Source organism: Equus asinus, chromosome 8 (assembly GCF_041296235.1).
Source record: "Equus asinus isolate D_3611 breed Donkey chromosome 8, EquAss-T2T_v2, whole genome shotgun sequence".
In the NCBI taxonomy this organism is placed as follows: domain Eukaryota; kingdom Metazoa; phylum Chordata; class Mammalia; order Perissodactyla; family Equidae; genus Equus; species Equus asinus.
In genome coordinates, this window is record NC_091797.1 from 75,414,228 (window position 1) to 75,428,348 (window position 14,121).

The 14,121-nt window shown below is 51.4% G+C and overlaps 1 protein-coding gene across 4 annotated transcripts in view; it reads left to right on the forward strand.

Moving 5' to 3' along the window:
• The window catches only part of RILPL1 (Rab interacting lysosomal protein like 1), a 44,631-nt gene that overhangs the window by 13,576 nt on the left and 16,934 nt on the right, over positions 1–14,121 (forward strand). For all 4 annotated transcript variants that reach the window (XM_014858801.3, XM_014858803.3, XM_014858802.3 and 1 more), the window contains exons 3-4: positions 10,440–10,558; positions 11,216–11,437. In XM_014858801.3, the coding sequence (XP_014714287.1) occupies positions 10,440–10,558; positions 11,216–11,437 (341 nt within the window). The remainder of the gene's footprint in view (positions 1–10,439; positions 10,559–11,215; positions 11,438–14,121) is intronic.

Sequence of the window (14,121 nt, forward strand, 5' to 3'; positions counted from 1 at the left end):
CCGCAGGAGAAGTGGAGCCTGCTAAGTTAGACTGTGTGCCAGATGCCACTTTGAGCAGTGGGCCGGGGCCTAGGGGAGACTGAGGGTGCAGGGGTGCCGTTGTGCGATGGGGCGAGTGGGGTGGGGCAGCTGCTCGGAGGAGCCGGCCCTGTGTAGGACAGTGTTGCTTTCTTGGAGATTAATGCTGGGGCTGCGCTCAGAGCCATCTTGGTGATCTCCTGTCTCCACTCCCTGGAAGTTTCCAGATTAAAAAGCACTTCCCAGGGGCTGGCCCCGTGGCCGAGTGGTTAAGTTCGCGTGCTCCGCTGCAGGCGGCCCAGTGTTTCGTTGGTTCGAATCCTGGGCGCAGACATGGCACTGCTCATCAAACCACGCTGAGGCAGCATCCCACATGCCACAACTGGAAGGACCCACAACGAAGAATATACAACTATGTACCGGGGGGCTTTGGGGAGAAAAACGAAAAAAATAAAATCTTTAAAAAAAAAAAAAAAAAAAAGCACTTCCCAGCCCCTGGTTTTCGGAAATCTGTCTTGTCAGCTGGAGGGCAACAATAGAAGCTACTTGTTAGCACATGTGGGAATGAATTACAGGTATCGAAGCCATTGGTCTAGGGAGATGGGGCTGCAAAGATACGCTCGAGGATCCAGAAGAATTCTTGGGCTCTAGACCAAGAAGTCCATCACCAGGAGAGGAGGAGAATCACCACGTAGTCGTTTGCAGAAGGGCGGCCTGGACCAGCGCCGTTCAGTAGAAATATAAGGCAAGCCACATATGTGATAATTTTCCCAGTTGTCACGTTAAAAATGGAAAAAAGAAGAGGTGAAAGTAATTTTAATAATATATTTTATTTAACCCAAGAGATCCAAGATATCCTTTCAACGTGTAATCAATTTAAAAATTATCGGTGGGGTATTTTGCTGGCTTTTTTTCATTTCACTTTTTTAAAATCTGGTGGTCTTTATATATATTTGTTTGTTTTCCAGTTTTTTTGAGATATAATTGACATACAACATTATATTACAGGTGTACAATGTAATGATCTGATATATGTATATATTGTGAAATAGTCACAATAAGTTTAGTTAACATCCATCACCACACATAACTAAACCTTTTTTTCTTGTGGTAAGGACTTTTAAAATCTACTCTCTTAGCAACTTTCAAACATACAATAAGTTTCAACTTTCAACTTTCAAACATACAATAAGTATTGTTAACTACGGTCACCCTGCTGTACATTACATCTTTAGAATTTATTTATCTTAGAGCTGGAAGTTTATGTCTTTAACCACCTTTGCCCGTTTCTCCCACCCTCCGCTCCTGGCAGCCACCAGTCTGTTCTCTGTGTCTGTGAGTTTGGTTTTGTCAGATTTCACAGATAAGTGAGATCACGCAGTTTTTGTCTTTCTCTGTCTGATGTATTTCACTTAGCATGATGTCTTCAAGGTCGATCCATGTTGTCACAAATGGCAGGATTGTGTGTGTGTGTGTAGGCGTGAGGAAGAGTGGCCCTGAACTAACACCTGTTGCCAATCCTCCTCTTTTTGCTTGAGGAAGATTGTCCCTGAGCCAACATCTGTGCCAGTCTTCCTCTGTTTTATGTGTGGGATGCTGCCACAGCGTGGCTTGATGAGCCGTGTGTAGGTCTGCGCCCAGGATCTGAACCCATGAACCCTGGGCCACTAAAGCAGAGCGCATGAACCTAACCACTGCGCCACTGGGCTGGCCCCTAGGATTTTCTTGGTTTTTTTATGGCTGAATTCCACTGTGTATATGTATCTATACACACCCCACTTTTTCTTTATCCATTCATCTGTTGGTGGACACTCAGGTTGTTCCATGTCTTGGCTGTTGTGAATAATGCTGCTGTGAACGTGGTGGCAGATGTCTCTTCAAGATAGTGATTTCATTTCCTTCAGATAGATACTTTTTTTTTGAGAAAGAGCAGCCCTGAGCTAACATCTGCTGCCACTCCCCCTCTTTTTGCTGAGGAAGACTGGCCCTGAGCTAACATCTGTGCCCATCTTCCTCTACTTTATATGTGGGATGCCTACCACAGCATGGCGTGCCAAGCAGTGCCATGTCCACACCCGGGATCTGAACTGGTGAACCCCGGGCTGCCAAATTAGAATGTGCAAACTTAACTGCTGCACCACCAGGCCGGCCCCATATTTTTTGTTTTATTGTGGTAATTACACATAAAATTTACCATCTTCACCATTTTTAGGTGTACAGTTCAATACTGTTACGTACATCCACGTTGTGGTGCACCCATCTCCAGGACTTTTCACCCTGCCCAACTGAAACTCTGTCCCCATTAAGCAACACTTCCCTAGTCCCCTCCCCCAGCTCGTGGCAACCACCATTCTACTTTCTGTCTCTATGAATTTAACTTCTCTGGGACCTCATGTGAGTGGAATCATACAGTATTTGTCCTTTTGTGACTAGTGTATTTCACTTACACAATGTCTTTAAGGTTCATCTACGTTGTAGCACGCATCAGAATTTCCTTCCTGGGGCCGGCCCCGTGGCCAAGTGGTTAAGTTTGTGCGCTCTGCCTTTGGCGGCCCAGGGTTTCGCCGGTTGGGATCCTGGGCGTGGACATGGCACCACTCACCAGGCCACGTTGAGGCAGCGTCCCACATGCCACAACTAGGAGAACCCACAACTAAAATAGACAACTGTGTACTGAGGGGATTGGGGGAGAAAAAGCAGGGGGGAAAAACAGAAGATTGGCAACAGTTGTTAGCTCAGGTGCCAATCTTTAGGAAAAAAAATAATAATAAAATTTAAAAAAAGAATGTCCTTCCTTTTTAAGGCAGATTCGTATTCCATTGTATGGATGGGCCACATCTTGTTTGTCCCTTCATCCGTGGATGGCTGGTGTGTATTTCACATTTAAGCACATGTCGATTCCGACATGCCCCATTTCAGGTTCTCCGTTGCCGCTGGCAGCTGCTGAGTTGGATGCACAGAGCTAGAAAGTGTTCTCAGAGCCTGCTGGCTAGAGCAGCCCGTTGTAAAGAAAGGGGGCTGTGGAGTGAGGCAGACCTGAGTTCAAATCCCAGCCCCGCCCTTAGTAACTGGGTCACCTTGGGAAGGGTGCTTACCGTGCCCATCCTCAGGTTCCTCACGTAAAATGGGAATGGCAACTCCTGACTCCCAGCATTGTTGAGAAAAAGTATATACAGCATCAAACATGGAGTTATCTGATAAGGGATGTCCTCAAGGGCACTTATGTCACTTTGTCCTACCACCTGAACCTTGTGTGGGAGCCAAGAGTGGCTGCTACGAATTTCAGCTCAATAAAAATCGGCTGTGCACCCTCTCTGGGCCCTTCGCCGTATGCCTGCTGTGTTAGTTTCCTGGGCCCGCCAGAACAAATGACTGCAAATGGGTTGGCTTAAAAGGACAGAAATGGATTCCCTCCCGGATCTGGAGTCTAGAGGTCCAAAGTCAAGGTGTCAGCAGGGCTGTGCTCCCTCCAAAGGCTCTAGGGGAGGGCCCTCCCTTGCCACTTCCGGCTCCTGTGGTTGCCAGCACTCCTCGGCTTGTGGGCACATCCCTCCAGCCTCTGCCTCTGTTGTCACGTGGCTTGCTCCTCTGTGCGTGTCTGAATCTCCCTGTCCTTTCTTTTATAAGGACGCCAGTCATTGGGTTTAGGGCCTGCCCTCATTCAGCACAACCTCCTCTTTAACTAATTACATCTGTGAAGACCCTCTTTTCAACAAAGGTCACACTCTGAGGCTCTGGGCGGACCTGAAGTTTGGGGGGCACATTATTCCCTCCAGTCCCCTCGCTGATAACATGAGGGGCTTGGGCTGTGAGAGGCAGTATAGTGGTTGCAGGAGTGTGGACTCTGGAGCCAGACTGCCTGGGTTTGAATCCCAGTAGTGCCACTAACTAGCTGTGTGACCTTGTGTAAGTTAACTAGCTACTGTGTACCTCAGTTTCTTTGGCTGTGAAATGGGGACAACAGGAGTCCTACTTCCTAAGGTATTCTGAGGATAAAATGAAATAAGTACTGTTTAGATCAGATTCTTCTGGAAGGAGACCCTGAGAGGAGGGTTCCTGTGCAGGTGATTTGTTAAGGGGGCACCCCCAGGGGAGACTATCGGGAAGTGGAGGAAGAGGACGGGGAGAGCAGGAAGCCAACAAGGGTGTGATCGTGGCAGGCAGAGTCATGCAGGAGTGTGAGTTATGCCTCAGTTTCCCTGCTGTGAGGCGAGGGGGCTGCACTTCCTTACAGAGCCTGCAGCCAGGGGGCCCAAGGAGCCTGGTCAGTAGCTTGAAGCGGGGGGTGGGGAACAGGGACATGACGAGGTCTGAGCGCCAGCATCATCCACAGGAAACACTTAGCGCGGTAGCTGGGGACGGCAGGTGCTCCGTAAAGGTTAGCTGTCCCCGTCCCCCCTCCATGGTGAAGGTGCCGTTCTGCTCTGATGGAGGGAGAAACAGGCTGGTCCAGTGTTGAAAGACCTGATCGCGGTCCCAGATGGCCTCGGGCTAGCACTGGGGTTTGAAGCCAGTGGCTCAGTCTTCTCAGGGCGTTTTCCTCCTGTACAGACCAGGGGGCGTTTGTTGTTTTCATCTTTTAAAAAAACCTAATACACATATTCGTTCATACTGTAAAAGATTGAAACAAAACTCAAGAAAAACGTGAGAATTCCCTTTGCCTCATTCCCACTGCACCTGCCAGAGGCAAAGCCGTCCCTTAGTGCTCATTTACACACATGTTCCATGGGTGTGTTGTTTTTAAAATAAAAGGGGTTGTGCTGTGTGGATTGTTACTTGCTTTTTTTTTTTACAAATTAAAATTGTGTATTTATTGTTTGGGTTGCCTTTTAAAAAAATTGAGGTGAAATTCACGCAACATAAAATCAACTGTTTAGGGGCCGGCCCGGTGGCACAGTGGTTAAGTTCGCACCTTCCGCTTCTCAGAGGCCAAGGGCTCACCGGTTTGGATCCCAGGTGCGGACATGGCACTGCTTGGCAAGCCATGCTGTGGTAGGCGTCCCAAGTGTGAAGTAGAGGAAGATGGGCACGGATGTTAGCTCAGGGCCAGTCTTCCTCAGCAAAAAGAGGGGGATTGGCAGTAGATGTTAGCTCAGGGCTAATCTTCCTCAAAAAAAAAAAAATTAACTGTTTAAAAGTGTCCAGTTTGGTAGCATTTAGTGCATCATTTAATTTATTCACAATGTTGTGCAACCATCACCTCTATTTAGTTCCAGAATATTTTAACCATCTCCAAAAGGAGACCCCATACCCATTAGCAGTCACTGCCCAATCCGCCCTCCCACCCATTCCCTCAGCCCCTGGCAACCACTTGTCTGCTTTCTGTCTATGGATTTGCCTATTCTGGACATTTCATGTAAATGGAATCACACAACGTGTATGATCTTTTGTGTCTGGCTCCCTTCACTTAGCATGAGGTTTTCAAGGTTCGTCACACTATAGCATATTTCAGCACTTCATTCCTTTTTATGGGGTGAATAATATTCCATTGTGTGGATGGATCCCATCTTGTTTATCCATCCATCTGTTGATGGACATTTGGGCTGTTTCCACCTTTTGGCCATTGTGAATAGTGCTGCTGTGGCTTTGTCACTTGCGTTTTCGACTCAACAGTGTATCTCAGTCTTTTAACTGGCTACATAGTGTCCCATTGTGTGGAAGGGCCTTGTTTATTTAACGATTTGGACACTGGTGGGCATTTTGATCGTCACCAGTTTTTGCCACTGCAAAGGTGGCCCCTGTGATGACCTTGGACTTGCTTCTCCATGCACTTGCCCAGATGTGTCTTCAAATCCAGATCTCAGGATCCTGAATTGTGGGTGACTGCATGATTGCTCAGAACCCCTCCGGCTTTCAACAGTGTGAGTCTATTAAAAACACTTAACCTTCTCCTAATTTTGAAAGCACCTCTGTACCCACCGTTGGACTTCATGTTAGCAGCAACCTTTGGAGCTCGGAACACTGGGATTTCCGTCTTATGGACAGAATGACATCTAACACGTGGGGGCTCTTACTCTGTGCCAGGCCTGTCATGAGCACTTCTCATAGATGAACCATGCAGCCTCACAAGAGCCCCCCAGGTGGGGACTCCACATGATCCTCATTCGCAAGTGGCAAAACAGGCCCGAGGTCAAGAGCAGATGAGTGGCAAAGCCAGGACTGAGTCCAGGAAATCTAGCTTCAGACTCCAAGCTCTTGGCTGTTTTGTTCTCCGCCCTCTCAGTCTTGCAGCCACTGGCGCCCATAAAGGGGAATGATGCAGCTGGGCTACAGACCAGGTTTCCTGTCTCCGGATTCATGCTCCTCTCACCCCCCACTTCGCTGTTCTTCCCACCTCACTCCTCTGGGAGCGGAATCTGCCCCCCATGGATTAGATCAACTCTGCCCTTGATGCCCCACAGAGCCTGTTGTGCGACAGGTGCTCAGGGAGCAAACAGCAAGTGCTTTGTGGCTTTTTACAGACTCTGCCTACACTTGATTTCAGCCCCACCACACCACTCACGTACACACACACACACACACACACACTGTCTGAGGGGTGCTTTTGGGCAAGATGTCAGCAGTGTCCTCTTGTCCTGCCAGCCAAGGCCCAGGCCCTGCCTTGCAGCAGTGGCCCAGGGGTGTTTAGAGGGGGGCACCTAGTGACCAGGACCTCCTGATGGCCCTGTGATTCCCCATAGGAGGTCCGGGGGCCATTCAGCTCAAGACTCCAGCTGGAGAGCATCCTTTGAGGAGGGGACGGTGGTCAGGAAGGCGCCGGTGCTGCACCTGAGGGAGGAGGAGAGTCTGGAGAGATGACTGACTTTATAGTCTCCAAGTGGAGCTTGTAGTTTGTTCTTTTCATGGCTATGTAGTATTCCATTGCATGTTAGTACCACAGTCTGTCCATTCATTCTCCTATTGATGGGCATTTTGGTTGTTTCCAGTTTGGGGCTACTATGAACAACGCTGCCATGAGCATTTTTGCACGTCTTGCACTATACAGACCATCACTTACCTTTTCCACTTTGCAATATGTCTCAATCTTTTACACCGCTGCATAGTCAGGGCCAGCCTGGTGGCACAGTGGTTAAGTTCACACACTCCGCTTCAGCGGCCTGGGATTCGTAGGTTCAGATCCCAGGTGTGGACCTACCACTGCTCATCATGCCATGCTGTGGCAGCATCCTGTATATGAAACGGAGGAAGATTGGCACAGATGTTAGCTCAGGACCAATCTTCCTCACCAAAAAATAAATAGCCACATGGCGTCTGATTGTACTGTGGTTTGTTGAATCATCCTCCTCCTGATGAGCATGTGCACGCATACCTGTTGGGGATGTACCCGGGATGCAACTGCTGGTACATAGAGCAAGTGTATCAGCTTTAGTAGGCAATGCTAAAGCGTCTGCTGGAGCAGCGCTCCCACCGTGATGCCGGAGCCTTCCCGGGGCTCCACCTTCTCCCAGCACCTGGCCTTGTCAGTGCTTTTCGTCTTAGCCATTCTGGGGGGTATGCTTGCTCCTCCTGGCCATCCCGGCCTCCTCACCACAGCCCTCTGCATCTCTCGGCCTCATAGCCTCGCAGGCCTCGGCAGGCACAGGAGGAAGCTGAGCAGTCTTGGGCACTGAACTGACACCCCAGGCCCCCTAGTAGGAAAAGATCCTACTTCACAGCCTTTTGTGATTTCCTACTGTACTTAATTTAGAGGCACAATGTTGTCAGAGAGGTGGAATATAGAGACCAGCATACCCATTTTGCAGATGAGGAAATGGAGGCTCAGAGAGGCTAACGTCACTTCAGACGTCATCAGCCCCGTGCTGTGATGGAACGTAGACGTTCCAGCTTCCCAAGCACTGGAAAAGGGCATTATTGATGTTGTTGTTGACATCAGTCCCATTACACAGATATGGAAAACTGAGGCGCAGACACAGATCTGTTCAAATTTTCACAGCCAGGCACTGGCAGAGTTGGGACTCAAATCTACATTTTCTAACTCCAAGCCCCATGTCCTCTCCATGATGCCATGCTGCCTTGCCATCGGGGACAAGACTCGGTGGCTCCCTTAAGGTCACCAGAATGTGCCACCATGGAGCATACTTTCTTCCAGACAGGGCCACCCGCTGGGAGTACCCTCACATCTTTTTGCATGCACACACACACAACACTCATTCATTAAGTGTTTATTGAGCACCTGCTGTATTCCTGACACTGAGCTCGTCACTAGGGTCATGACGGTCAATAAATGAAACACAGTTCTGCTCTCAGCAACTTACAGACGTCAGACACACGTGTCACTACAGACCATGATGAGTGATGGCATGGATGCAATAGGGACTAGAAAGAAGGACAAGGGAGACCCCACATGGACTGCGGGAGCAGGCAGGCCTCTTAGAGCAAGGTTGTCTACACTGAGGCCTGAAGGAGGAGGGGGCGGCCAGATGACGAGACGGGCGCTGCAGGCAGGGACCAGCGAGTGCAAAGGCCCTAGGGGGAGAGGCCGTGCGTCTGGGGAGCTGAAGGGCAACGCTGGCGGCTGGTGAGCAGGGGCCAAGGGCGGATGCGAGCTCGAGCTGGAAGCAAGCCTGGACCACACAGGCCTCAGAGGTTGGGTGAGGAGGCTGGACCTTCCTCTAAAGGGGCAACAAGAGGAAACAGGGTCGAAGACGTAAAGTAGTTTATCCTGACTGGGCCTTGCAGGAGCCACTTGTGCTTTGGGAACATGGAGGGTAGCCCGTCGCTGTCCCATCAGACAGTCTGGAGCGCCTGCCCCATGCCACGTGGTAGGACAGAGATGCGCTTGAGGCAGGTTGGCTGCCTCCCAGACCGGCCTGCATCTGTGTCCATTACCTGAAGGCTAAGCTCTTTGAGGGCAGAGCCCGGTCCTGCCTGGGTTTTGGCCCCGCAGCATCGCACACCATCCTGGGCACACACTGTGAACGCTCGTTCGTGGCGGCGACCGCCTGCTTGGGCATACCCAGGACAGGAGCGGGGCAGCCAGCAGAAGAGGCGCAGGTGGGGCGGAGCAGCTTGGAGGAGGGAGTCACGGAGGGAAAAGAGCTGAGGAATCGCCGCGGGGTCTCTCCTCTAGGGGGGCCCCGTGTCCTCTGAACCCTGGAGGAGGGAATCGGGGGATGCGTCTCTCATTAGTCTGTGGTTGAGCCTGCCCGGCCCCCCAGCCCAGGCCTCCTGGGGGCAGGGATTAGCTGTCAGCCCCAGCGCCTGCAGGAGGCTGAATACCGACGCCCAGCACATCAGGTCCGAGTACTGGGAAGCTGGGGCTGTCACCTTACACGGTAAATCTTTCCAGGCTTTAGTTCAGGCTGTTGAGATGGGGAGCTTATCCTGGGTTATCTGGACGGCACTAAATGCCATCACACGTGTCCTTTTAAGAGGGAGGCAGAGAGACATTTGACACAGACAGAAGAGGAGGCCGTGTGACCATGGGGGCAGAGACCGGAGGGATGTGACCACAGGCCAGGGGATGCTGGCAGCCGCCAGAAGCTGGGAGAGGTAAGGAGCAGATACTCCAGCCCAGCCTTGGTGACCTCTTGACTCTGGAAGCTTCTGGCTTCCGGAACCATGAGAGAATGAATTTCTGCCATCTTAAGCTCCGCATTTTGCTGGTCATTTGTTACAGCAGCCACACGAAAACAACCCACACCCGTCCTCACAGGTCATTAATTCACCAGATCCCTTAGCAAGCGCCTACTGTGTGCCAGGCTCTGTGAGTCAAGGGGACATGATGGTGAGCAGGTCGGGCAGGGCCTTGCCACCTGGGGCTGACAGTAGACTTGGGGGGCAAGGGGCAGGGGAACAGACAAAAAACAAAAGGGTAACAGACAACACCCATTGAGCACCTGCTGAATGCCAGGCATCATCTCAGTGCTTCGTGCATGTTAACTAGATCAATCCTCACAACAGCCCTAAGGGACAGGTACTGCCATCGGTCCCATTCTGTAGATGTGGAAACTGAGGCACAAGGATGCTAGCCCGAAGCCACACCACTAATAAATGGGAGAGCCACTGTCTGAGCTCCAGAGCACACCCTCTGAATCACTGTGCAGTATCTTCTTTCTTCAGGTGAAAGAAGGTACCAGACGCTTAGCGATGGTGAAAAGTGCTGCAAAGGTCATAAACGGGGTGGTGGGAGGGTGGTCAGGGAAGGAAAGGCCTCTGTGAGGAGCTGAAGCCTGAGGACCAAGGCGAGCCAGCCAGGGGAGGTTGGAAGGAAGGGAATTGCAGGCACTGGGAAGAGCAATGGCAGACGCCCTGAGGTGGGGACAAGCTCGGAGGGGTCAGGGACAGAAAGCAGGTGCTGCAGTGGAGAGGATGAGGCTAGGAGGAGGCCGGTGCAGTTTCATCTCTGTGGGAAGCGGCCGCATGGTTTAAGCAGGGGAGGGAGATGGACTCACCTGCTGGTCTCGCTGGCCCCACCCCAGGCATGTCGGAGCGGGAGCGGCAGGTGATGAAGAAGCTGAAGGAGGTGGTGGACAAGCAGCGCGACGAGATCCGCGCCAAGGACAGGGAGCTCGGTCTGAAGAACGAGGACGTCGAGGCTGTAAGTGATGTCCACCCGCCCGGGCATAGGTACCAGCAAGGGCCTGGATCCTCCTCTCTGAGGTCCCCATCTCCCCCTCCGTCTCATTCCATGGGCTCCATGGGGCATGGATCCTGCCCATGTCTTGGTGGGCCCAGCCCTGAAACAGCAGCTGTGGGAGGACCCTCAGCCAAGTCTTGACTGGAATGCAGGAGCAGACGTGGCGCTGCCCTCTGATCTGACTCCTTCCACATCCTGGGGAGGTTCCGAGGCCCGGTCAGCCTTTGCTCTGACCCTGAGGCTTCCTCCAGCCCACCCCCTTCATGCCCCTCTGTGAGCAGGCCAGCACGGTCCAGGCTGTTCCAGGAACCCCTGCAGTGGCTTTGCCTGAATTAGAAAAAGACACCCCTTTCTGAAGACATCTTATTTCCATCTGTTGGGAAATTGTCGTAATATACTAACAAGATACTTATCTTCCATCTGTCATAAAATTATCATAGTAAATATACTAATTATCCATCTCTGGCATCAACAGTTATAAGAATATGAACAAATTTCTAACAAATCAGGATGTCTGCAGTGTGAATTGCACACCCATAGATAGTTTGCCCTTCTGCAGTGCACAACATGAGCTACTGTTTGTGGCAGCCCCATTGAACGGCCTTTCTCTCTCTCCAGCTGCAGCAGCAGCAGACACGGCTGATGAAGATCAACCATGACCTTCGGCACCGCGTCACAGTGGTGGAAGCCCAGGGGAAGGCCCTGATTGAACAGAAGGTAGAACTGGAGGCAGATTTGCAAACCAAGGAGCAGGAGATGGGCAGCCTGCGGGCGGAGCTTGGGAAGCTGCGAGAGAGGCTGCAGGGTGAGCTCAGCCAGAACGGGGCCCAGGAGCCCGAGGTGAGTGGGAAGCTGGCCAGCAAGCCGATGCGGGAGGGTTGTCTGTGGGCTTGCTCCAGGCTGGCAGGGCTGCCTCGTTTTCCCCATTACACTGAAGGAAATGGGAGGCCCAGAGAGCCGGCCGCTGGCTAGAGGACACGTAGCTGGGTGGAGGCAGAGCTGGGCCTGGAGCTAGGACTGCCAGCATTCTAGCCCAGGGTATTCAGCTCAGTGATGGGTACTGGGTACCTGCCATTCATTCATTCAAGTAATCATTGACTGTGTTGCAGTCATGGGGGGTGAAAAGGAGAGCAAGATGCAGACCTGGTTGCTGTCTGCATGGAGCTCACAGTTTAGTGTGGGAGACGGGCATCAGTCAAATAGTCACAAAGTACCGTGTGACCCAGCAATTCTACTTCTAGGCACTCACACAAGAGAACTGAAAATATATCTCCACATAAAAACCTGTGCACAGACGTCCACAGCAGCGCTAGTCACAGCAGCCAAAGGGTGGAAAGGACCCACATGTCCATCCCCTGAACAATGGGTGCACAGAACGTGGTCTCTCCACACAGTGGAATATGAGTCAGCCTCAGAAAGGAATGAGGCACTGACTCCTACTGCATCATGGATGGACCTCAAAAACACGCCCAGTGAAAGGAGCCGACACAAAAGGCCACATGTTTTCTGCTTCCATTTATCTGAAATGTCAAGAGTCAGCAAATCCACAGACACAGAAAACAGATTGGTGGTGGCCAGGGGCTGGGGGAGGGGGCGTGAGGAGGGACGGCCAGTGAGTATGGACTTTCTTTTGGGGTGGTGAAAATGTTCTGGAATTGGATAGTGGTAATGGCTGCACAACTCTGAATGTACTAAAAACCGCTGAATTCTGTACTTTAAAAAAAGCAAATTTGAGACAGCCATGATGGTCTAGTGATTAAAGTTTGGCACACTCCCTACCTCGGTGGCTGGGGTTCAGTTCCTGGTTGCAGAACCATATCACCCACCTGTCAGTTGCCCTGCTGTGGCAGTGGCTTATATTGAAGAACTAGAAGGACTTACAATTAGGATATACAACCATGCACTGGGGCTTTGGGGAGGAAAAAAGAAAAAAAAAGGAGATTGGCAACAGATGTTAGCTCAGAGTGAATCTTCCTCAAGCAAAAAGAGGAAGATTGGCACAGATGTTAACTCAGGGTGAATCTTCCTCAGCAGAAAAAAAAAGCGAGAGTAAACTAGGTGAAGGGGAAGTGAGTTCCAGGCAGGGGGAATGGCATGTGCAAAGGCCCTGTGCCAGGACCAACTGCAGTGTGATTAAGGGAATATAAAAAGGCAAAGGCAGCTGGTGTACAGAGTAAAGGGGACGGAGAAGGTCTAAATGAGGTCAGAGAGGTGGGCCAGGGCCGGTCCTGCAGGTCAGGCAGGCCACAGCCTGGAGTTTGGTCTTTCATCTGAGAGCACGATACTGGATGTTAGGGAGTTTCGAGCTCGCAGTCCAGTGCAGGAGACGGACTTGGACACGAGCAGCCACACCTCAGGCAGGAGGGGATTGTCTTAGTGGTGAAGGGTGTGTTGGTCTTGGTTCCCTTGAAGCAGAGCCTGAGGAGGGGACCACGTGTAAAAGGAGATTCCTTTAGAAGGTGATCCTCGAGATCAGGGGAGTGAGACAGGGAAGGAGGAAGAGTGACTTTGAGGGTGGGTCGTTGAGGTCATCGTCGGAGCTCAGTCCCGCTGGGACCTTTGAGAAGCACCTGGAACACCTCCCAGAGTGTCTTTCTGGAGGAGAAAACCTGGGACACGTATCCCCAGGCGCCTGCCCCAGCTAGCTCAGGGTGGCCCGCGGGTGTCATCTCCCCGACACTCCTGTGTGGAACTTTCAGAGCAGATCCCGGGGCAAAAACAGAAAGACCTACAGTGCGTGCTTGAGGTGGGGCCCTGTCCACATGGACGGAGCTGCACCACAGCTGCACCTGGGATGCAGGTGGGCCCAGGGCTGTGACACCGGCACCAGAGGCACCTGCCACGTAGCTGTGCCCCTGGAGTGCGCCAGGAGCAGAGAGAGCGCAGCTAATCCTGCTGGGGGTGGCGTGGAGCGTCATGGAAGAGCCGTCCCTCCAGCTGGGTATCAGTGTCAGCGGTGCTAAGAATTTGATAGGTAGCTGTAGAAGATGGATAGTGTTCGAGACAGGCTTGGGGCTTGCTCTGCCTTCCAATGAATATTGACCGTTTCAGGTTAGCAGGCACTGTGCTGGGCTCTGGGCTACAGAAGGGAGACGTAAGACAGATGAGGTGTCAGGTTGGCTCAAATCCCAGACCATCATTAAGTATCCTGTGAATTCAGGCCAGACACCTCTAGGTTCTCTGAAGGACAGGAACCAGGGGTATAGACAGGGAGGTAAGGGAGAAAAGTCTCAAAAGGGAGAGGTTAGAGCCTGCTTTTGGCTAAAAGTGACAGAAGCCTAAGTTAAAATCGTTTAAGGATTTTCTAAAAAAGGAATTTATTGTCTGTGTAACTGAAAGCTTTGAGTTAGGGATGGCTTCAGGTATAGCTGGTTACAGGTGCCCAAATGATGCTATCAGGAATTTGTTTCAGACATTCTCTCTCAGCTTTGCTTTCCTCTGTGTTGGTGTCATTCTCAAGCAGGCTTTTGCCAAATAATGGCCCCCAGTACTCAACCAGCTTTGTAACCCCGGTGGAAAGAAAT